Source organism: Brassica rapa, chromosome A09 (assembly GCF_000309985.2).
Source record: "Brassica rapa cultivar Chiifu-401-42 chromosome A09, CAAS_Brap_v3.01, whole genome shotgun sequence".
Lineage (NCBI taxonomy): Eukaryota > Viridiplantae > Streptophyta > Magnoliopsida > Brassicales > Brassicaceae > Brassica > Brassica rapa.
In genome coordinates, this window is record NC_024803.2 from 10,906,333 (window position 1) to 10,930,851 (window position 24,519).

At 32.5% G+C, this 24,519-nt stretch overlaps 2 protein-coding genes and 1 long non-coding RNA gene across 3 annotated transcripts; 2 read left to right on the forward strand and 1 right to left on the reverse strand.

Moving 5' to 3' along the window:
- The first annotated feature begins 7 nt into the window (after positions 1-7).
- Positions 8-5,273, forward strand: LOC103838580 (DExH-box ATP-dependent RNA helicase DExH9). Its single transcript, XM_009115031.3, has 14 exons — positions 8-274; positions 715-915; positions 986-1,204; positions 1,375-1,713; positions 2,240-2,344; positions 2,591-2,701; positions 2,811-3,061; positions 3,139-3,262; positions 3,356-3,638; positions 3,720-3,874; positions 3,957-4,100; positions 4,192-4,424; positions 4,502-4,766; positions 4,847-5,273. Exons 1-14 carry the CDS (start codon positions 8-10, stop codon positions 5,123-5,125), a joined length of 2,976 nt encoding a protein of 991 aa, XP_009113279.2. The 3' UTR covers positions 5,126-5,273.
- Positions 5,274-9,815: 4,542 nt separating this feature from the next.
- LOC117128061 lies at positions 9,816-16,510 on the forward strand. The gene is made up of 2 exons (XR_004451213.1): positions 9,816-10,310; positions 10,645-16,510. It is a non-coding gene; the product is annotated as an uncharacterized LOC117128061 (long non-coding RNA).
- Positions 16,511-18,629: 2,119 nt separating this feature from the next.
- LOC103838583 (protein NRT1/ PTR FAMILY 4.3) lies at positions 18,630-24,300 on the reverse strand. The gene is made up of 5 exons (XM_009115032.3): positions 23,592-24,300; positions 23,143-23,360; positions 22,163-22,603; positions 19,996-20,123; positions 18,630-19,608 (listed from the first exon to the last, which is right to left on the reverse strand). The coding sequence occupies exons 1-5, from the start codon at positions 23,749-23,751 to the stop codon at positions 18,780-18,782; spliced, it is 1,776 nt and encodes a 591-aa protein (XP_009113280.1). The 5' UTR covers positions 23,752-24,300; the 3' UTR covers positions 18,630-18,779.
- Between the last annotated feature and the right edge of the window lie 219 nt (positions 24,301-24,519).

Here is a 24,519-nt window from a genome sequence, read left to right on the forward strand (position 1 = left end):
ATTCTCCATGGGCTCGGTGAAGAGAAAATCAGTGGAGGAATCTTCTGATTGTGCTCCGCCGCAGAAGATTCAGAGAGAAGATGATGATTCCACTCAGATCATCAACGAAGAGCTCGTGGGCTGCGTTCACGACGTCTCCTTCCCTGAAAACTACCTTCCTCCTGCTCCCTCCTCTCAAGAAAACAACAAACCACCGGCCAAAGAGTTCCCTTTCACCCTTGACTCCTTCCAGTCTGAAGCTATCAAGTGTCTCGATAATGGCGAATCTGTCATGGTAAGCTGACTAATCCATTTCAAGTTCCAAACTTTAACGTTCCTTATGCAATAAAACTGTGTAGAGATCATCTTAGGTTCGGAAAGAATGGTTTTTGATGTCTGAATCTGTCTAATTGATTCTTTGGTTTCTGTCATTAGAGTGACTCAAGCTGAAAAATCGTTTTTAAGATCCAAACTTTAACTGTCATCATGTAATAAAAACCGTGTAGAGATCATCTTAGATTCGGAAAGAATGGTTTTTGATGTCTGGATATGTGTGTCTGTGTAATTGATTCTTTGGTTTCTGTCATTCTGAGTGACTCGAGCTGAATAATTGATTTCAAGATTTGAACTTTTAAGGTCGTTATGTAATAAAACCGTGTAGAGATCATCTTAGGTTTCGAAAGAATGGATTTTGCAATGGGAAATAAACTGAAAGTGTTCGGTTTATATGATCAGGTTTCAGCTCATACATCAGCTGGTAAAACAGTTGTGGCATCCTATGCGATCGCCATGTCTCTGAGAGAGAACCAGAGGGTTATTTACACCTCTCCTATAAAGGCACTCAGTAACCAGAAGTACAGAGATTTCAAGGAAGAGTTTTCTGACGTTGGTTTGATGACTGGAGATGTCACTATTGATCCTAACGCCTCTTGTCTGGTAAAGTGTCTGGACTCAGTAATTGCTTTCTTTGCTATGTGTTGATATATTTTTGGTTTTTTGTTTTCAGGTCATGACTACAGAGATCTTGCGTAGCATGCAGTATAAAGGGTCAGAGGTAATGAGGGAGGTTGCGTGGATTATTTTTGATGAGGTGCATTACATGCGTGATAGTGAAAGAGGTGTGGTTTGGGAAGAGAGTATTGTTATGGCTCCCAAGAATTCTCGTTTTGTGTTTCTTTCTGCAACTGTTCCCAATGCCAAGGAGTTTGCTGATTGGGTTGCAAAGGTGATTCACTCTTTCTTATCCTTCTTACCTCTCTTTTGTGAACAGAATAACACATTATATACTATTTATACTATCTACATGATAACAGAACTTGTCTAGTTAAAAATATATTGAAAAGTTTTAATTGGTTTGGTTTCTACGGAGATGTGATTTTAGTGCTGATTTTGCAGGTTCACAAACAACCATGCCATATTGTTTACACTGATTATCGGCCAACACCGCTTCAGCACTATGTCTTTCCTGCCGGAGGAAATGGGCTTTACTTGGTTGTGGATGAAAAGGCTAAATTTCACGAGGATAGCTTCCAGAAATCTCTTAACGCACTGGTTCCTGCTAATGATGCTGACAAGAAAAGAGAGAATGGAAAGTCTCAGAAGGGGTTGATGCTTGGAAAACTTGGTGAAGAAAGTGATATCTTCAAGTTGGTGAAAATGATAATTCAGAGGCAGTATGATCCTGTGATTTTGTTCAGTTTCAGCAAAAAGGAATGTGAGGCACTTGCTATGCAGGTTAGTTTCTCTTCTTACTCTTACCAACAATTTATTTATTTATTTAAGAGGTTGAACGACTTTAGTTGGTTATGAAGTCCTTACTTGGTCAACTCATTTGGGACATGTTCTCTTGTTTGTATCTATAGCCCAACAGGAATCTGAATTCGTTTCTGTTGAAAAAGATAATATGTCCAAAAACTTAGTTTTTTTGTTTCTTCTTCGTATTCATGGGGTTAGTGGTATCCCCTTAAAATGATCTAGGTTAGAGTTACTGTGATAGTCTCTAGGAGACTTATGTGTTTACTGTTCCAAGTTCCAACCATTGAATTATAAGAGTATCTACTCCTGAATCTTAACATTATGTTATTACATTGCAGCAGCGTTCTTTTCATTTTATTTTTGTGTGTATTTTGTTTGTGTAGACAGTTCACACTTGTGTTTATGATTTCTCTATGTGCATTGTGAAACCGTAAGTTCATTGTGTGCTTGTAGTCGCTCGTACTTTTTAAAACGTGTTTGTAATGTCTGTCTGTTTGCTCCGCAGATGTCTAAGATGGACCTAAACAGTGACGATGAGAAAGATTCCGTGGAGACAATCTTTACTAGTGCAATAGATATGCTTTCAGATGATGATAAGAAGCTACCTCAGGCAAGCATTCATTAAACCTCTTTCTATGATGCCTTAGACTTTGAATATTGCTTGAGACTTGTACATTTTGATTGCTTTCTAGGCACCTTTCATAAAAAATCATGTTCCCTAAATATTATACTTGTCACCAACATGCAATAGCTTATATTCCTTACTCTTGATACTCCTCTTTTTTGTTGATCTAGTTTCAGATGTGATTTGGTTGTTGGATATACTGACATGGTTCCTTGGATTCATGTACTGTAGGTTTCAAACATTTTACCCATCTTAAAACGCGGTATCGGGGTTCATCATTCGGGTCTGCTTCCGATTTTGAAAGAAGTGATTGAGATATTATTTCAAGAAGGTCTGATTAAGGTATGTGGAAGCTTAGAGCTACAGTTTCCATGTTTTCACTTCGTTTTAGGTTTTCCCCTTTTTATTTTTTTTTCCTTCTCTTTCTAACGTTCGAGGTCTTTTCTTTTAGTGTTTGTTTGCAACGGAGACATTTAGTATCGGGTTGAACATGCCGGCAAAGACGGTTGTGTTTACAAATGTACGCAAGTTTGATGGAGACAAGTTCCGGTGGCTATCTAGTGGCGAGTACATTCAGATGAGTGGCCGTGCTGGACGTCGAGGGATTGACAAACGAGGTATCTGCATCCTCATGGTTGATGAGAAGATGGAACCCGCGGTTGCTAAATCAATGCTCAAAGGAAGTGCTGATTCTTTGAACAGGTACCAAAAATTATCAAGATCTTTGAGATTTGTGCTTTTAAACATTTAGTAATGTTTTCTTTCCCTTTTTTTATCAGTGCCTTCCATTTGAGCTATAACATGCTTCTAAACCAGTTGCGGAGTGAAGATGGTGATCCTGAGAATCTTCTCCGCAATTCTTTCTTTCAGTTTCAAGCTGACCGTGCTATCCCGGATCTCGAGGTGCAGTTAGATAATGATTAAATGCCAGATTTGTTGATTGTGTAATGTTCACTTTTACCTAAATGATGTGGTTTTGTGGTCTGGTCTTTGCAGAAGCAAATAAAAGCTCTCCAAGAAGAGAGAGACTCTATGGTGATTGAAGAAGAAGAAAGCTTGAAGAAGTACTATAACCTGATTTTGCAATATAAGAGTCTGAAGAAGGATATACGTGAAATTGTCTTCTCTCCAAAGTACTGCTTACCCTTTTTGCTGCCAAACAGAGCTGTTTGTCTAGACTGCGCTAATGATGATGGAGAGCCACGATCATTCAGCATTGAAGACCAAGATACGTGGGGAGTGATAATGAAATTCAACAAAGTCAAAAGCTTATCTGAAGGTTAGAATTCTGAGAATTAGTTTTTGATTTTAAATGTTAGTGATCTCTTTAAACAGATCTTGACATGAGAACTTCGTCCAGATGATGATAATAGAAGACCAGAGGATGCAAACTACACCGTAGATGTACTGACTAGATGTTTGGTCAGCAGAGATGGGTTTGGCAAAAAGAAAATGAAGCCTGTGCCAATTAAAGAGCGTGGTGAGCCCGTTGTGGTCTCTGTTCCTTTATCTCAGGTAACATGGGCGTCTATAATGTTTACACATTCATATTCTGCTTTGATGATCTGATTCTTTTATTCTTCATTATCATCGACAGATTAAGAGTTTAAGCAGTGCAATCATGAATATACCGAAAGATTACTTACAACTTGAAGCTAGAGAGAATGCTCTAAAGAAGGTTTCTGAGTTACTCTCTAGACATCCTGATGGAATACCCCTAGATCCTGAAGTTGACATGAAGGTATATTGTTTTTTACTCTTATTAGTAGTATTCTGTTTTTGCTCTCTTTCATCTGTCTTAGAGGGATGAACACAAACTTTTATTTCATTAGATTCGGAGCAGCTCATACAAAAAGACAGTTCGTCGATTGGAGGCTGTGGAAAATCTATTTGAAAAATACAAAATAGCAAAATCTCCACTCATAGCAGAGAAGCTGAAAGTTCTACACATGAAGGAAGAACTAACAGCCAAGATCAAATCACTTAAGAAGGCTGTCCGATCCTCAACAGCATTGGCTTTTAAAGATGAACTCAAGGCCAGAAAGCGTGTTTTACGCAGGCTAGGGTAAGTAACCAATCTTGTCTGACTGTAGTATTGTTGTTTGTTCTGTTGATATAATTGTATAATCTTCTTTAACGCAGATACATCACCAGCGATGGTGTTGTGGAGTTGAAAGGGAAGGTTGCATGTGAAATCAGCAGTGCAGAAGAGTTGACACTAACGGAGCTAATGTTCAGTGGTGTCTTCAAGGAAGCGAAGGTGGAGGAGTTGGTTTCTCTCCTCTCTTGCTTTGTGTGGCGAGAGAGGCTCCCTGACGCAGCCAAACCCAGAGAAGAACTCGACTTGCTCTTCATACAGTTACAAGACACAGCCAGGCGTGTCGCTGAAGTTCAGCTCGACTGCAAGGTATTCACTACTAAACACTCTTTCTATCTGCTGATTTGAGTTCCATAACTTTGTTTTGCCTTTTGTGACAATGTAAACAGGTGGACATCGATGTGGAGAGTTTTGTGCACTCGTTCAGACCGGATATAATGGAGGCGGTGTATGCATGGGCAAAAGGGTCCAAGTTTTATGAGATCATGGAGATAGCTCGTGTTTTCGAAGGGAGTTTGATCAGAGCGATAAGGAGAATGGAGGAAGTTCTGCAACAGCTCATAGTGGCTGCAAAATCTATTGGCGAAACACAGCTTGAAGCTAAACTAGAAGAAGCTGTTTCCAAGATTAAGAGAGACATTGTTTTCGCAGCATCTCTCTACTTGTGATGGCATTTTGTTTCTTTCTGGCAAAACAAGATTGAAGCAAAAGAGTTTTGTTTGTACCTTAGCTCATTTTTATTAAAGATTTTATAACGTGTAAAGACTATGGGAATCAAGGAGTTTGTTTAATTTATAATTTTATTTTTGAATACCATTGGTTTGATGTTAGAATAAGGGATGAATCTCAATTTCTTAAACAGATCTTCGTAACACTCTAACCTTGTGAAGTCGACAGCTAATGTTTACTGCACTGCCTTGCATGTGTACCAAAATCAAATCACCAAAAAAGTTGTCTCTTTAGTCCAAAGCAAGATACAGTCATGTTTAAGATTCTCAAAATTTAAGATCAATGTGACCCAAAACAGTTGGTTTTGATAGAGCGAGCTATCCAGGAGGCTAATAATCCACCTTTGTCTACATTGTGGATATGCAACTACATGGTAAAGCACAAGAGGTCATGTGACCTTCGGGAAATAATAAAATCGTTCCCCTCCACGAGGTAGGGTTACAAGAGGTCCAGCACAAGCATGCCATAGCTCCCTAAACAAAGCATCACTTAAAAGTCCCTACAAGCAAATGGATATACATCACCACAACGAAAAAAAGAATGAAAGAACCATCACCACAACGAAACAAAGAACGATTAGACGATACTCTCCATTGCATCTCAAAAACAAAACAAGAGTTACAATTGTATTAATATTCAGAGTTCACAGTTCAAAATAATAATTTCAAAACAGTTATGATGTGCTACTTAATCAACTAAATCTTTCACATGCTCTCCACGTTATCCAAATCAATACCTACATTGTCTCTATCTCGAGTAACAACATTTTCCACTGACTTAGTCACCTTAAGATGTCGTTAGGCTTCTTCAATTGTCTCATAGATTTTACTACCAATGAAATTTAACTCAAATTCAACCTCTTTGTACATAGATTTATGGTCATCTTTCTGCATATCATATCCTATCCACTAGCAGACAAGCTACTTTTGTTTGGAATCCATTCATAACCATCTCCGGCTTTATAATAGTATTTTTCATAATCAAAGTGTATGTTTGTGAAAGAACTTGTCGTCTCATGTAAAAATCAAAATGATTGACAATCGAGTTAGATGAAGTTGCACGGTTTAACCATAAAATTTTACTAAGTTATACATTTTTACCAATATAGTTATATCAAGTTATACAGTTCAGTTAAAACAATTTTACCTAGTTACACAATTTTACCTAGTTACACAATTTTACTTAGTTGTACAATATAGTTATACCAAGTTATACAAATTTTACGATTATAGTTATATATAATTATAGATAGTTATACCATTTTTTTCATACCAGGTTTTACTACGTTTTCTAGTTTTTTTAAAATCAAAATACATTTTATCATGACTATACTAGTGTTTTTGATTATCCAAATAGATCGAGACTCATTGTTCTAAATGCTCAATTAGTTAATTGTGAACACAAATTTGAAGTTAAAATTTCTAATTCTTCACGAATGAATTAATGGAGAAGATAAATGCCAAATTAAATGGAGTTTGAACAAATCTGGGTTGAAGATCTACAGTATCTACAGTAAGGAAAGAAATGAAGTAGATAGAGTAGCAGAGAGAATGATTTTGATTGGTTTAGTCAAAAGAGGTAATCTGTTTACTCAAAAGAGGTAGTTTTGACATTGACCTTGTTTCTTAGGAATATGAATTAAATAAGAAGTATGATAAAATATATTTTGTCTCATTAAGAATATCTGAGAATTTCACCTGTATGTATTTGGATCAACTTAAACTTCTTCTGAGCCAACTCTCCTCGGCCTAATCTTCAGTTTACCAGCCCAAAACCGGAAATGGTAAAACACATGTGACACCCATAAGTAAAAAATCGAACCGTTACTTCAAAGCTTTAGGAGTATCAACGGCTCAAACAAACCCCAGATGAAAAGATTTAGAAGTAGAATTTCTCTCAAAACAGGAGAAAAGGATAAAAGTGTATATATAAAGGTGTATACATACACCTTCAGTGTTTGGTTGAAGCCGATACGAATTAGTTCGCTATGGCTGCCTCTTTTGCTCCTCTTTATCTTTTTTTAATTGTATTGTTTTTTATTTGAGTTTTTCTAACTATCCATAAGTCTTGGTGTGAAGGATCTGGATATCCAAATTATTTAAGGTATCAGAATCCGCTGGATTCATGATTTTAATATTTGTATCCTTGTATGTGTTTTTCGGATATCTAGTTTTTGGATATCGGTTTAAATATTGTAACATCAAGGATATTTGGATCCCGATCCGAATCTGTAAAAATAATGAATAGATAAATGATTTTTTTTAATACTAAATTTTTAAAAATATTATATGAAGTAAATATTTATACAAGATTTATTATATATATATATATATAATTTTTGTCATCAATAGTGTATAATTTTATAAAATTAAAATATAATAATGTAAAACTAATTTTATGAATAAATATTACTAATATCAAATATAATTATTGATAATTTTAAAATTTAATATATTTAAATATTCAGATCTGGATATTTGGACTTAAAATTGAGATATCCGGATCCAAAATTTTCCTATCCGGATACCCCAAATATTTTATTTTTGGTGCGGATCTCGAATCGGATCCGAATCCCATATAATAATTTCTGGCCCTATCCACAAGTATGACATATTTTCTAGTAGTCTCTTTACTTTAGCAAAGGGAACTACTTGAAAATTTTCACCAAAATGAACACATGATAGACTGAATTTTGAGGTTTTAACTCTAAATGAGCACATGATTAACTGAATTTAAAAGTTTTTAATTAGTAATTTTGCGATTAGTCACCCTGCAATTATTTTTAATAAATACTATTAAAAATGATTATCCAAACCAGATTATCTTGTAATTACTTACAAACTAATTATAATATATACTATTTATCTGAAATTTGAAAATCAAAAATTTTACGCTTTTTAACATGAAATGTCAGCAGTATGTGAATTGAGTTATGCTGTTTTGTTTTTAAATATTTTTAATAGTGTTTCCTTTTACCTCTATTTTTAATCAATTTATAACTCTAAAAAGATAATAATTTATTAATATTTTTGATGATTTTCTTTCTGTAAGAGGGAATTATATTTCTACCACAATTTGTGTACTATCGACTCTAATCACGAGAGGAAGCTTCTCGATCCCCATCGAGCTTCGCTGTCGCCGTAGAATCTCACAATAGGGGATTTTCTTAAAGTTGTTGGGTACTTTGTGAGTTGAGAAGGTGATGCTTATTTATGATCAATGTAAAATTTTAGTTTTGTATATTTGGATGTATGAACAATTGGACTGAGTGAGAAGTTTTAATTTGGTTCTCAGAATTAAGATAAACTAGATTTTTACCCGCCCTTTAAAGGGCGGGTATATTTTTTGTTTTAAAAAAAATAATTTCAAGAAATTTAATTTTTAGATACAACCGCAAAACTATAATCATATTTTAAAATAAGTTTGTGGATACAAAATATTTGTACAAAACCCGTAAAAGCTGCAATAATAATCCAAAATGCTTAAAATACTGGTGATATTTGAAATATTTATTGGGTTTTTAACCAAAGATTTAAACAGAAGTAATTTTATGTTAAATTTAGGTACTTGTTCATGTATTATAAAATTTATGTCATTTCTTGTTTTTATTTTTGAATTTTGAAAATTATAAGGTATATTTTAGTTTATATAATTTAAACGAATAGTCAAAGCCAAACTAAACCCGTAAAAATATGAACTGAAACAAAATTTATAAATATCTAAATCAGATTTAAATCACTACTTCCAAAAATTCGAAACCTCATTAGACTTAAGCCAAAATCTCATCACATAATTAAATTTTATATCTCATTGATGATAAATATTACAATATCACCAACTTAAAAGATTTAGGAGTCGACTATATATTTAAGTGGATAAAAAATAAGATTGATCATGATTTAATAACATATTTTGCTAATTTGTCGGGATTTTGTCTATTTAAAATATTTGTGTATTTAAATCAGTTTTCTTAAATCCAATTCGGATCTGTGGCTGAACCTATAAACCCAGTGATTCGATATGTAATCCGTTTTGAGTTTCAAGAAATATCCATTAATTAAAAACTTGATAAAATCCGCAAAAACCACAATAACCAGAAGCTGCATGTTGAACCTATGGGTGATCGATATATAATCTAATTTTTTTCTCTAAAATTTAAAATTTAATTTCAATGTTTGAATCAGATATTTAAATAATTATTAATTTTGATATTATTGTATTTTTATTATATGTCGTAATACTAAGTTGTTATAAAAACTGTTTAAATTATATTTTATGTGAAATGAAAATAAATACTTTAAATATTAAAAATTTACTATATTTTTAAACATAGTAATCAGATTCAACATCTAGACTGTGTTTAAAACATTAATTAAACCATATTCTTCTTAAAATAATGTGGCAATATATAACAAAAGAAAATAATAATATTTAATCATCCGTATTTGGTATATACACCAAAAGAAAATAATAATATTTTTTTTTTCGTAACTGTCGACTTGAACAAAATGGTTCCCGAAACATATGGAAAAGTGGAGGTTACAAAATTATTTCATTAGTAAGAAAACATTTATGGTTATAGAATTTGTGTTGTATAATGAATAATTAGGTTCTAAATAATTGGACAAAATATTGGGGAATTGCCACTAATACCACTTTGCTAATACCACTTTTCAACTTTACACTTTTCAACTTTACCATTAAAATTTTAATAGACAAAGTACAATTATACCCTTGAATAATTAAACCTAAATTACTCACTTTCTCCCCCAATTCTAAATCTGAGAGTTCCCAGATTGATTTCGAATTCGACGGTGATCAAATCCGACGACACTGACGAGTTCTTCGGACGGCGCTGGCGAGTTCTCCGGCGGATTTGACGGCGCTGACGAATTCTCCGACGAAGCTAAAAAACTCTACAAGCTCAGGTGAAAAAGACGATCTGTCACTTTCTCCTTCATTGAGAAATAATGACGATGGCGACGAGCGTTGATTCGCTTCTGGAGAAGCTCAAACAGGAGGAGCTTTACCTTTCCACCAAGTAATTGGGAGTCCTTACATTCTCAGAGCCGCCAATTTCCTCCTCCAACTCGTGCTTCTCCTCTATCTTCTTCCTTTGTCTCTGTAAGTTCACCATTTACGCTTTTCATGTTTGTATGCGTGGAAACATGAGCTTTGCATTTTGCTTGAGTGGCTAGGATCGGAAACCTAATAAGGAATGATTTGGGGAAAAAGAAGTATCAATTTTTTTTTTTTGAGTTTAGTACTCGATGTACTGTATTGAGTTACAGCAAAATCATTATCTTTGGGAAGATTACGATGTGATGTTCTCAGATTTCTATTCTTAGTAATTAATTACAAAACAATGGAATATCTTTAGTGCTTAGATGAAAGACGTATATTGAGACTACTTATACTTTTGGCCATATTTTCTGACAATTTTATTGCTTTTTAATAGGAATTAAGCTTGGTTAGGTTGGTGTTGAATGCCCTGCAAGGTGTTGAGTCTTCTCTTATTAGCATACATAAGCTCTCTTATGTATTATGCTCTCAGCCAGCTGATAGGACAACCTACCAAAGTCTGAGCTTGTGGCATCGGTTATCAAGCACTGACGCCTTGGGACAGATTCTTTGAAACATATGATGCTTTGGTTCTTTGGTCTTTCTTCTCCATAACTTCGTAGACCCATTTCATAAACTTCAAGTTGGAAGTTGTGGGACAGGGGGAGCTGTAAAGTAGGTGAAAATGAAGAAGCCAATAACAAGAGCTGCTATACTCTTGTTAATCAGGCTTTTGCTATTGCTGTGAGAAAGGTCTTAGAAGGCTATATATCTGTTCTGGATACATTATGTGCATCTGCAGAACTGAGGCGTTCATCTAACATTGTGGTATTGTAAACCCATTATAATTTTTTATAAACCATTATAAATTCAGAAACCCCAAGTATCTCTCAATGAATCATCTCAATACTCAATTATACCTTTTTATAAGGCCTTATAAAAGAAACTGTAAAAGAATGATGTTCTTTAATAAGCAAAGAAATGGTGGAAAGTTGGTTAATTTGGTGATTTATAAACTCTTATAAATAGATTTATAAACCTTGTAAATTAATTTATGAACACTTATAAATAAATGTAAAAACTCTTATAAATAGCTTATAAGTTCTTGTAAATAGTTTTATAAACTCTTTTAATAGCTTTATAAATATTTATATATGTTTTAAAAACTTTATAGATGGTTGATACAAGGTTTTATAAGCTCTTATAAAATTTATAAGTGATTTTATAAAGGTAATCCGCTTGAGGTATTTATTACAATTTTTATATTTATAAGGCCTTATAAAAGAAACCGTAAAACAATATATATATTTAGCCCTATGTTTTTATGTTTTCAGAGGGAAACACAATTTTCAAGAAGATTGGAGTTGCAGAAAGAGAGAGAAGACACATGTTTTTATATGTAATATATATGTTCTTGACACATATAAGAGAAACAAGACACATGTCTTTCTGTAATATATATGTGTAACACGTGTTCTTATAAGTGATTGTAAGCTGTAAATCATTTGTACTTTACATTTACTCTAGTTTCTTTTTTAAGAAAATTAGTAACGAGTATCTTCATGTATTTATATCACCGATTTTTATTTTTAAACTTTTTAAACTTATAATAGCTTTATGAATATTTTACTTCTAAATGTAAAGATTTATAAAATCTTATAAAAGATTTATAAACTCTTGAAAAAGATTTATTTTCTCTTACAAATTGTGCGATGAAGATTATTAAACTCTTATAATATTTTTATAAACCCTTATATACAGATTTATAAGCCTCTATAAAATGTTATAAGACTTCATAAAATAATTACCTTCATAAACTCTTATACACTGCAGTAGATATTTTATAAAGTATTACAAATCTATTTATAAACCTATATGAATCAATTTATACATTCTTGTAAATCAAAATAAAATATCCTAAGTCTACTGATTGCTTGAAGAGCTCATCAACTTGGTGCTCCCCAATCCGCCATGGCTATATGATGATGATGCCTTCTACTCCTCTTGCTTGGTGGTTTGATTCAGCTGAATTCACACTCAAAGAAGACTATAACGACTTCTTTCTGAATGTATGTTTCTTAATGTCTCAAGAAGCATTCATCCTTCAGATTAAGTACTAGTAACAAGCAACTATCTTTTAACAATGCTTCATTTCTTAATATACTTACAACGCTTTGTCATACACTCTACACCTGATTTCATGAAATAAAAGGTTGTAACACTTCAAAATACCACCTGATTCTTCTGATATGTTTTTTGGCTGAATAGATATTTCTCTAACAGCTTAAAAAGACTCTCTAAACTATTTATAAATTTTTTGATAAAGTCTTATAAAACCTTTATATTTTTTTGTAAACCCTATACAAACTCTTCAAAACCCATTAAAATCTTTTATAAACCCTTATAAATCTTTTTTCTTGTCAACATTCTTTTCATTTAAGCCTCATGGGCTGAAATTGTGGGCACAAGTCTTTCGGCTTAGAGCCCAACACTTTGATACACAAGATTAAATTCATAAAAATAAAGAACACGTGCATGTTTTATAAAGAGATGATGATACGTGGCAGATTCTGAGGCACATGAGGACAGCGAACAATGCTCCACCGCTTCAGACCCCACCGCTTCAGCTCCACGAACGAAGAAACCTCCTTTGTCGGACTTACAAATCTTATATGTCTTTATAAATGGTTTATAGACTCCTACAAATAATTTTACATACCCTTATAAATTATTTTATAATGGTGTATCAATTTTATAAATTATTTTTATAAACCCTTATAAAATATTTATATACCTTTATAAACCCTTATAAACTATTATACAAACCATTATAAGTTGTTTTGTAAAGCTTTCTAAATGGTTATAGACTCTTTTAGTTGATTTATAAACCTATACAACTCTTATAATACCCCTTATAAATTGAATATATGCTTTCATAACATTTTTATAAACTTTTATAAATAGTTTATAAATTGCTTTTATAAACCCTTATAAATTATTTACATTCATCAATAATCATAGATCTACCCCCATTGGTTGATCTGAGAAAGTGAACCATAGATCTTAGAAACTCTTACAAATAATTTATAAATATTTATAAATCGCTTATAAACTTACAAAAATGTTTTATAAACTTTTGTAAATGATTTATAAACTCTTATTTGCCCTTTAAATTTCTTTTCTCTTCACTTTTATCTTCTTTCATGTGTTATTGCTCTATATCATATACTGCAAAAAGTAAATCCACAAAATTTTGTTCCCATTAACTTTTCTTCTTTTTATATCTTTGTTGAACTAATTGTACAACACTGTCAAAATATATGTCATTAAGATCTGGATGCGTTGGGGTCACCAAATGTTTGTATTCCTTAGAGAATCCAAACATTGTATTAACCAAAAGATGTAACAAATAACAAACAAGTTTTATAAGTCTCCCAAATCTCTAATTTACAAATTTATAAACCCATATAAAACTACATTTATAATCTTTTATAAAATGCTTCACATTATTGACCAAGACACCGATTGGATAATCACTTTTGGATTGTCTAGTGGATCTGTTCCAGCTTCATAAATCCTCAGAGGAATCACGAAGATGTGCAAAATTCATTGCTATCTAACTGCCTGACGAAATAAAAAGATAATGTTAACTTTTAATCGTGTAAAGATACCTTATCCAAGCATAATGTTCATGTATTTTGGTAACAGTCTTACAAAGAATATAGGATAACACAACACAAGACTTCTCATGTTCACACGTTTATATGTTGTTCTATAGATATATACGATGAACTCTTGTTTAAAAACTTCTTTTATAACACCTTGTAAATCGTTGAGATGTATTATCAGCAATATCCTAAAACCCAGATTTATAAGGGGTTATAATTCCTTAATATGAAGTGTACTATTGGAAAATACCTCTCTTAAATCGACATGTTCAAATGAGAAGTCTGAAGCATCAATGATATGAACTTAATAAAACGATGATATGAACTTCTAATCATGGTCTAAGATGGATAAGCATAGTGTTCATGTATTTCGACAAAAGTCTTACAAATAATATAGGATAACACAACAAAAGACTTCTTGAGTTCACACATTTATATGTATAGATATATACAACTCTTGTTAAAAATACTTCTTTTATAGAACCCTGTAAATCGTTGAGTTGCATTATCAACAATAACCTAAAATCTAGGTTTATAAGGGGTTATAATTCTTTAATATGCAGTGTTTACTATCGATAATCTCTCTCTTAGCCAGAACCCTTCAGATGACAAATCCAAATTAACTGTATTCTATTTTTGGATAACAGAAAGGAAAAAACCCTAAAATTACTTAAAACCCAGATTTATAAATGGTTCTAAGTTGCCAAACTCAATATTCACTATCAAAACTGTTTCTTTTAGATCAACATGTTCAAATGAGAAGTCTAAAGCAATCTTGTTTGATTGTTTCATTGGAAACTTTTCCAGAAATTATAAGGAACCAAGATAGACAGAACTGTCACTAATCAGCCAAAAAAAAAAAACTAAATCAACATATTTGGAAGAAAGAGAGAAGCAAATTTAAAACGTCTTACTTTCATAATTCATCGTAGAAAGAGCAATTGATACTAAAACACAAACTCGTTAAAGACATACACGCTGAATTTCATGAATACGACGACGGCGGGACTCGATGAAGCAGACGACGAACTCGTTAAAGACAGACACGGTGAAGCTCATAAATACAGCAACGACATGTTTGAGGATGACGAAAGAGAAGCTTGACGAAGAAGACGACGAACTCGTTAAAGACGGACACCGTGAAACTCATGAATACGGAGACGGCGGATCTCCACGAGAGAGAAGATAGATCTGAAAAGAGGCGTTTATGGTTGAAGATAAGGAAAGGTTAATTTAGTCTTTTGCCATTTAGTGAAGAAGGTATTTTTGAAAATGTTCATTTAGTGGTGGTAAAAGTGAAAAGTGGTACACCACAAAGTGTATTATTGAAATTTCCCCCAAAATATTTATCAATTGGACATGATCCTATTTTAATAGTATTGATATCTTCTGTAGAACTCGCAAAGGAAATGCTACTACGTCTTCTTTTATTGTTGCAAAAACTTTACCATTCAATGTTGTGAAGCTGTTTTTTTTTCTTTCTGAATACCAAGAGATTTGGCGCCAAAGGCTCTAACCCTCCGAGCCCCGAAACCACAGCTGTGTGAACTCTCTGTTTTGGAACATCAAAATGAATAATGTGTCGTGTGCGAATCAAGCAAATTACTTGTGACATTTCTTCCTAGTTCAGATATTGAATCTGAAAGTGAAATATGTTACAACTCAACAGAAACTGCAGACCGCAGTCGAAGGTAGTTTTGCTTCTGCTTGTCATCTTCATTGTCCAAATTTATAAACAGATTTACAAATTTTTGTCAAAAAATTCATTATAAACCCTCTAAAACCTTTGCAAAATTTATAAAACCTTATCAAATAAACCACATTTATTGTGCTTATTCTTTGAAAAAAAATAGTTTTTCTGACTAAAACTCGTTCCATCATCACCTTCTGGGCTCTAAAACGAGAGTGAAGAATTACGGGGTAAAACTCATTAATTTTACACAAATAAAACAGGCATGTAAGCCCATTTGTGAGGCCTAGTTGAGGCTTATAAAAGCTTGTAAAAATGTACTCAAATTCATGAGCCTGTGATGCTTGGCAGTTAATAACACGATTTTTATTTATAAAATATTGCAATATGATTTGGTGTAAAGTCTGTTTTGGTTATACAATTAAGAGTAAAAATGAATAAAACCCTAAAAAAATAAAAATACCTATGATGTGACTAGTTTGTGTCTATGGAGAAAGGTATAACATTGTGGGATTTAGGGTATTTGGTTAATTAGGGTAAAAGTCTAGTGTACGGGGTACAATTTCCCTACAATTAACACTACAGTCGGTTACTCGGCTTCGCTACACTAATACTACACAACAGACGTAAATACTAACTAAGCATGAATCATGATCCTATTCTTTTGGTCAGGACACAAAATTATTAATGCAATTAGTGATAAACAAAAATATCATATTTAAATACATTATCATTGTTATGTGTAATTAAGATTACTGCATGATGCTAAATGAACATCAAACCCTAGTTATAACATCTTCATATGGAAACAACCAACAAAATAAAGTATAATCCTGTTACAGCAGTCTGATAATTCCATCAGCTTGACTAGATCTTATAACACTTGGTATACACCTACACGGCCCCATATATGGAATTGGCTTGAGATTGTTTTTTCGCGTTTCGTACGTTTGATTGGAGATTATCAAAATAGATCGTCAAGTAAAAAATGAAAGCAGGGTTCCAGAAGATTCAGTGTCTCTATATTTTTACAGATAATATTTATTTATTTTTATTTACAAACATAATCTAAAGATATATTTTAAAGATGAGGTAGCCACTGTTTATACATTTGAACAGAAAATATATCTGTAGAAAAAGTAGAAATTGCAATTTACAAACTCAAGAGCGGCATGAAATTATAGAAAGACATCACAAATTATGAAACCCACTTCTTGTAATAACTCTATAGTTGAAGGAACTGTGTTGGGTGGGAGATTGTACTAATGCCATTAAATTGGGAGACAAATTGATCAAACATTTAACCATTGATGAGTAAAGTAAAGTGAACATAAAGAAACTGTTAGTACATAGTGGACAAAGGGAAGGAGAGCCAATCTTTAACACCAAACATGTTCCAGACATGTTTCTTACCATTAGATTGTGTGCAAATGGAGAACATCATTGAAGAAAAATGAAAATTCATCACTTTTCATCGTGTTCCTCTTCTTTTTCACCTTTCTTCAATTTACTTTTGTTGGAAAGAAAATGTTGGTGTTGTGTTTCCTGTTTGTGTGCTACTGTTCTGTGACACTGACAATGATTCCCTAAGTTTTAATACAGAACATTCAAGTGTTTTCTTAATCTGTCTTATTTAATATTAATTCATTTAGTAAGGTTTAGAGTTTGAACTTTTTGCATCAAAATACTTTTTTTTTTGTCTAACCAACAATCGTATGAAATCTTGGTTAGCATGACACTCCTTTTGCATATGCAAAGTAGAGCAGTTGGACATAATCTAAAATTCTGAAAAATCTTTGAAAATATAGTAACAAGTTTAGAATGGTTGGGCATAGGCCTTGATTAGTAAAGACTTTTGCTTTATCCTATAATTCAAAATTTTGGTGATGTGTCATGTTTTTTACATATTTTAACAATGTTTTTAAAGTGTTTTTGAGTATATATTGAGTCTTTAATCTTTTTGAGTATTACAGGTTTGAAGTAAACTATGGATAGAATATGGATCACTTTGAACAAAACATGCTGAATTGAGTGCACGTAGAGATTTTCCTGCGAAGCAGTTGGTCTAGAATATAGCACCCGGATTATGAACGGAGCAGGCGTTCCTCAAACCCAAATTTTTAAGGAAGCTTTCAAGTATTCCAGAATTTTACCTAGGAATCTTTATTTTTCACCAGGAGCCGCCAACATCTTGCAATATATATCGTTTTTATTGTTATTTTCAAACTAAGATAATTTCTACACATATTTTTGAAGAGAGATTATAACTTTGTAAATTTGAGAAAAAAAATCTCTATATATTTTTGAAAAGATTTCTAAATTCTCTATGCTTATTATTATCGATTCATACATGATTTTTTTCATTCTCTATTGCTGTGATTTTTGCTATCATGTCTGAGTAGTTTCTTTTTAAGTTTAGAGAATTCAAAGGATTCTGGAATCATTGAACTAAACATAGATAGTGATATATATATTCGATTGTCTTTCCCTATTGTTAATGTTGAGAATAAATTGATAATTTAGTCTTTGATTTTAGATTGCATATATTAATCAAAAGTGTAATAGGTTACTATAAAGAACATGGTGAGGCAATGTGGCAAATCGTGAACATATCAAACCCGCGCGCTCATTACTGCTTGTCTAGAATTCTAGGTTCAAACGACAATTTAGATCGTTGCATGATTGTGGATCGCTTGTAATTGATATTTGAGTTTGAGACTTGCTTGTTAATCGTTCTCTGAATAAGTGTTTGGTTCATGATCTATGAATTCTTGCAATATACCCTTAACCTAGCGCCTCGTTATTTTTTTTCATATCGTTTTCATTGTTGTTTATTTACTGTTTTCACAAACAAATCAAACTGGTTTTGTATTAGCTTTATTTCACTCTGAAAGAACCGTATATTGTAACTGTTGGTCTTTGTCAATTATTCAACCTTCAAATTCTACATTGACATATCGTTTGATTGTTGTAATGTACACATTAGGTTAATTGGTGTGCGTATATATATATATATATGTAATGTCAATTTGGTGCTGCTGCCAATGACCATTTCCTTTTCTATATAAAAATGATTACAGGGAGTGACGTGAGCCTATGAAATCAATGTGCTACGTCAATAAACTTATTCATATTAATTATATGCTGGGTTTTAAACATGTAATATGCATCAAGCTAAATGTTATCATCTCCCACCACAGTAGAGTTGTTGCTTCTCGAAGACTTAATGTTCCAACGAGACCAGAAGAGATAGCTAAGAAAGTTCAGTAGACTGAGAACCGCTAAAAGCCAATAAAACAGATCGAGCCTGTCCTTGTTGAGATCGTTGTCCCCTAGCCACCCTTTGGAGTTGACTGAAGTTATCTTGTTCACGATCGAAACGAGCACAGAGCTGAAGTAAAACCCAAAGGAATACGAACAATAAGTCAAAGCCATCAGGAAGGACTCCATGCCCTTTGCAGATTGTTTGTAAAAGAACTCAATCAATCCAACGGCAGTAAACATCTCGGAGATCCCAAAGATCAAGAACTGCGGCGTGATCCAGAAGATACTTAAGATTCTACCGTCAAGAACCGACGAGTCTCTACGTTTCTTCTCGAGCAAGGCAGCTGAAACCATGGAGAAAGTAGAGAGGAACAGTCCAAATCCTATCCGAGTCAATGGAGTAATGCCTGAGTCTTGTCCCGTGAACTTGCGCGCAAAAGGAACGAATAGAGAGTCGTAGAGAGGGACGAGGAAGATGAGCATAATGTAAGGGATTGCTTGGAGTGAAGCCGGAGGAATGTGGAAGGAATTTGAGAGACGAGTGTTCATGGAACTTCCTTGTTGAACAGAGAACGTTTGGAGCTGAGCTAAGATAGTGTTGAAGACGATGGTGCTTGCGAAAATTGGAACAAGTGAAATTAAGGTTTTGACTTGCTCTACTTGTGATACCGTGCAAAGCGTCCATGGACTCTCCTTTGTGTTTGTTTCTTGGACTTTGATGCATGCCTTGTCCAAGAACCTGCCAATAGTACATAAAGTTTTATATATTTTCACTGATTTCATGCAAATTTGTGTTAGCTTGAGACTTTTTTTGTTTTGTTCTTAACACATTTTCGCATTGTTATAAAATAATATTAATTTTCTGTAATATGTATGGATGAGATTTTTGTTTAACTTATGTGGTAAAAGGTTTAGTAATGATTTTTGATAAAAACATTTAAATTACCCTTTATTTGGAAAAAGCACATGTAATTAAACGCAAATGTAAACACGTACAGACCAAAATCTTTCTATTGAAATTGTGGTTTGATTTGGTCTGATAAGAATGGATATATATAACACCAAAACGACCAGAAAGTTAAATATCTGTGAAAGAAAAAGTGAAATAATGAGTTCAATGCAAGACCTGAGACGAGGAGTGTGTGGTAAAGTGGATGAAGGTAAAACGTCATTTGAGGCATGATTTCCGCCATGAAGCATTATTGGGTCTGAGGGAGCCACAAGCTTTCTTTTTGATATGGCAGCGACGACAACCTGAGATGCAGAACCACTTCGTATTATTAATAATAATTTACCAAAAATTATTATTATTGATGTATATCATGGAAAATAGATCATGTAAATATATGTATTTAATACGTTTGCTGACTGCAGAAGCTGATATCAATTTTTTTCTTTTTCAAAGAACCATAACTATACAATTATATATTTATTTTGTTATCAACAACAACAAAAACGCACAATTATAATGTTTTATTTCAACAGCAGCTTTTCTCTTTTCATGAGTCAGCATGGGCCAAACTATTGTAGCATTGGCTTGTCTACACACGTGTGAGTAACTAGGTACGTAATCAAAATTCCTCACTTTGATACCTCGATGTATGTTTCAATTGTCTTTTGAAGAAACCCAGTGGACCGAATTTCAAGAAACACAATATATAATTTGGATTTTTGTAAATAACCTATGTAAAATGTTTTAACACGATCATATGAGTACTTCAATTGTTAAATTTTATCATATCGACTAAATTATTTTTAAGAACCAGTTTTGTTTTGCCAGCAATTATACCCTGATTTTTGTAAATATTACACACAAAAAACCAAAATATAACTTTATATATATATATATATATATAACTCATCTACTTACACACAACACGTATAATTAAAATAAATAACAATGATTTTAAATGATGATGGGCGGTTAGAAAACTAAACCGTTATTACTCCATCTGTTTCATATTAAATGTCACTATAGTTTTTTTTACTTGTTACAAAAAGAGTATCATTTTAGAATTTTAATACAACTTTCTGTTTAAAATTAATTACAAATACATTGATTTTATAAATAGTTTCATTTATTTTAAATACTATTGGTTGAATATGTGTAATTAATAAGAATTTTAATACATTTTAATCATTTTCTTAATCTGTGTGAAAAATGTCAAAGTGACATTTTTTATGAAACGGAGGAAGTATAAAATATTAGCTGTATATTTTGAACAATACAAATTTTGGAAAAAATAAAAACATTGAGACAGTGAGAGGACTATGTGATAGCTACATTTCTTTTGAGAATTAGTCAGATGATAAAAGCTTGGATCACTAGTGTAAATAAAACAGTAAAAGTTAAATTCTCGTATAGTGCGTATCGCTGACGGTTCAACAAGGAAGTTCCATGAACACTCGTCTCACAAATTCCATGAACTACATGTAAACTGTTATCACATAATTGCAAATTTTTGTCAAAGTCTCGTTTTTTTTGTCAACAAAATTCTCGTATAATTGCAAGTTTTGAAGAAATCATATGTAGTGTTTTTTTTGTAGGACTACATGTAAACTGTTACTATTCCTTCGTAATACTAGTAGTTAGTCATAATAACTTATATAAGTGCTGGATATTTATTATTATCCGTGGATATAAGTCAACTATATTGTTTTTTATACTAGTTTTACTTTATATGTGTGGATGCTCTTAAGCTTTGATCCATAATATATGCTCAATGCTCATGGGTCCAACTCCAATGGACTTAAGTATAATATACGCATGCAGACAAATTTGAAAAACAAATACGTCTTATCAAATTTTTGTTTATTTAAACATATATTTTCTTATAACTCAACTGAGGTAAAACTTCCAAAAAGACTAGCTAGGGAATAAAAAGCCATTATGATTAATGAATTTGTCTTTCCTGTGTAAGACATACTCTATCAAAGAAATCTAGGTTCACCTAGTGACAGATTTTTGTTTTTAGTTACAATTAGAGTTGGGGGTGCACAAAAATTGTTACAACTAGGCTTGGAACTAGCTATTATTAATCTCGATCTTTCGTTATTAAAGTCAACATAATAATTTTATGTATAAGACAAAATCTGATAACTTATATAAGTTTTTTTCTTTGTCCAAAACTTTGTAAGCTTTTTTTTCTGAAAAGAAATTATATAAGTTCTTTTTTGCAGAATATATATATATATTTATTTTTTTTGTGATTCCATTTTTATCCTAAAATGAGTCAATATTTTTGAGTTTTCGAATGGTATACGAATTGTTAATAAAAAAAGTAAAAACTAACTTGGGCAATGGGAGTGAAGAGGCTTCGACGTGGACGTTTGTTACGAAAAAACATAGTGCCGGAGACTAAGCTAATGAGGCCTATCGTCATAGCTGCAGCAGAGACTCCAAATCCAACATCCATGCCCGAATGAGTTTGGACCCAAACGAGGAGAGTTAACGCGATAAGCTCGCCCATGGAGAAGGCGAAATAAGCGGCATTGAAGTAAGATGAGAGCCTTTTAGATTGTTTAGGATGTGACTGAGAGAACTGGTCCGCACCGTGAGCTATCATGTTTGGTTTCACACAGCCACTTCCTAAAGCCACCAAGTAGAGTGCCATGAAGAAGAACGTTGCCTTGAAACCTTTTGCTTCTTCACATGAGCTTGGGTCTATAAGTGGGTTACACTTTGGTGGCTTTAGTTGAGGTAAATGTGCTTGTACTGATAATAGTATGAAACCCTGGGAAGACAGGTGGCAGTAAAGAGTCAAACACCAATTAATTAATAATTAATGTCTTCAGAATTATAAACTTTGATCTTAAACATTGATATATCATCAATTAAAGTTACCTTCAATTTTCTCTAAGAAAAAAAATTAAAAAGTCTCAACTAGAAATTTGATCTTAAAACGTTTTTAACATGCTTTTTTATCTTAAACACTAACTAATGATGTTAAATAGTTCTTTCTTTGTAGCGATGAGATATTCGTGAATAAATAATAAACTTTTTTTGGGTGCAAAAATAAATAATAAATAATAAATAATAAACTTATATATAAAAGAGTACACACCAAAAGCATGCATGGACGTATACACGTAAATAGTTACGTCATTATATATATATATATATATATATATATATATATATATATATATATATATATATATATCCAAATATATATAATAGGGGTCCCATATTTGTTTCGGAATGGAAGCCATGGAACTCATAGATCTATATATATACTTTTATGTAAATAATAGAAGGAGAGCATAGAAATACAGAAAGCTCAACGAAGCCAAAGATGAGGATGGTCCAGAAGCTGCCGAGAAAGGCGTCAGAGAGGTAGCCCCCGAGGAGGCCGAAGATAAAGATTGTGCCGACAAAGTTGGTAACAATGTTGGCCGCTTTAGACAAGGGGAAATGCATTTCGTTGATAACATATGTTATAAGGTTGTTCCCTACTGCTGCTATCCCCATTATCTCAAAGGCTTGTAGTCCTTTAAAACAGAATTAAAAATCACAAATCTATAAGCCATAGAATAATTGTGAAATCTTATATTGACCAAGGTCTATGGAATAAATAATTATGGTTAGTGGGACCATAAATTGGATAAGGATGGGTTCTTATGGACCAAGACACTAGTATAATATGATCCATCACTGGTTAGAAACAAATCTTTAACACTAAATTAGTTTTAGAGAGAGAGAGAGAGAGAGAGAGAGAGTACCAAGAACAAAGAGAGCAGCTCTCGTTCCACCATGCTTGTTAGGGTTGGATGGTCTTCCTCTCCAATCAAAACTTTCTTCTTCAGTCAGTTCCCAGTTATTCATTTCATTACTAATCTCCTCTTGTTCCCATTTTTTACTTTGATTGTTTGCCTCTTCCATCTCTCACAAACCACACAGACAATCAAAAGTTTCTCTCTCAATATTTATGCTTTAGCTATGAGAGAGAGGAGAAAGAAAAAAAGATTGGTTATCAATTGGTTTCTGTTTTAGTTTCTTAAAGACAAATAGAGTTGGCCGATTGGCCCTTCAATTTATAATAGAGTAAAGATGAAGAGAGGGAGCCAAAGTCATTGACTTTTTGGCCTTGTGTATTTAACCACAATTATAGTTTTGAAATTCAACAGTATATTTTGACTTTTAAATACCCCGCATATCTTTTTTACCCACCTAATAATTCAACACAAATTCAACTTTCTACTTTTTAATTGTTTTGTTTAATTATATTCAACACCATATCTTACCATCTTCATTTCATATTTTTTTACTATATATATTATTGTGAACTAAAATTAAATTAAAATAACTAAAAGTTTTGAAAATTATTTTTCAGAAATATAATTAAAGAAGTTGTGTTAAAAGAGTTATTGTTAAGATTTATTTCAAAAAAATTATTTGAAAATTATTTTCTATGTCCAAAAAATGAAAACAATCTCTATTTATAGAGAATGTGAAACAAATAAGTTTTGATAAATAAACGTAAATGAATTGATTAAAGAATAATTAGTGTTGAATAATCAAGATGTAATAAAAATAACAAAAAACTTTACAACTAACAATAACAAAACACATGGTGTTGGTGATTCCATATTTTTTTATTTAACATTTTAACTTGTTGAATTCAACTATGTCTACTTCACACCATTGTTT

What these genes read in the sequence shown, in the direction of transcription:
- LOC103838583 (XM_009115032.3), bottom strand. Translation starts at nt 23,751, where the DNA reads ATGGAAGAGGCAAACAATCAAAGTAAAAAATGGGAACAAGAGGAGATT. An exon ending in AGCTGCTCTCTTTGTTCTTG is followed by an intron (nt 23,361 to 23,591) that starts GTACTCTCTCTC and finishes TCTGTTTTAAAG; the next exon opens with GACTACAAGCCTTTGAGATA. An exon ending in TTGGCTTCGTTGAGCTTTCT is followed by an intron (nt 22,604 to 23,142) that starts GTATTTCTATGC and finishes CTGTCTTCCCAG; the next exon opens with GGTTTCATACTATTATCAGT.
- LOC103838580 (XM_009115031.3), top strand. Translation starts at nt 8, where the DNA reads ATGGGCTCGGTGAAGAGAAAATCAGTGGAGGAATCTTCTGATTGTGCT. An exon ending in ATGATAAGAAGCTACCTCAG is followed by an intron (nt 2,345 to 2,590) that starts GCAAGCATTCAT and finishes CATGTACTGTAG; the next exon opens with GTTTCAAACATTTTACCCAT. An exon ending in AAGTTCAGCTCGACTGCAAG is followed by an intron (nt 4,767 to 4,846) that starts GTATTCACTACT and finishes CAATGTAAACAG; the next exon opens with GTGGACATCGATGTGGAGAG.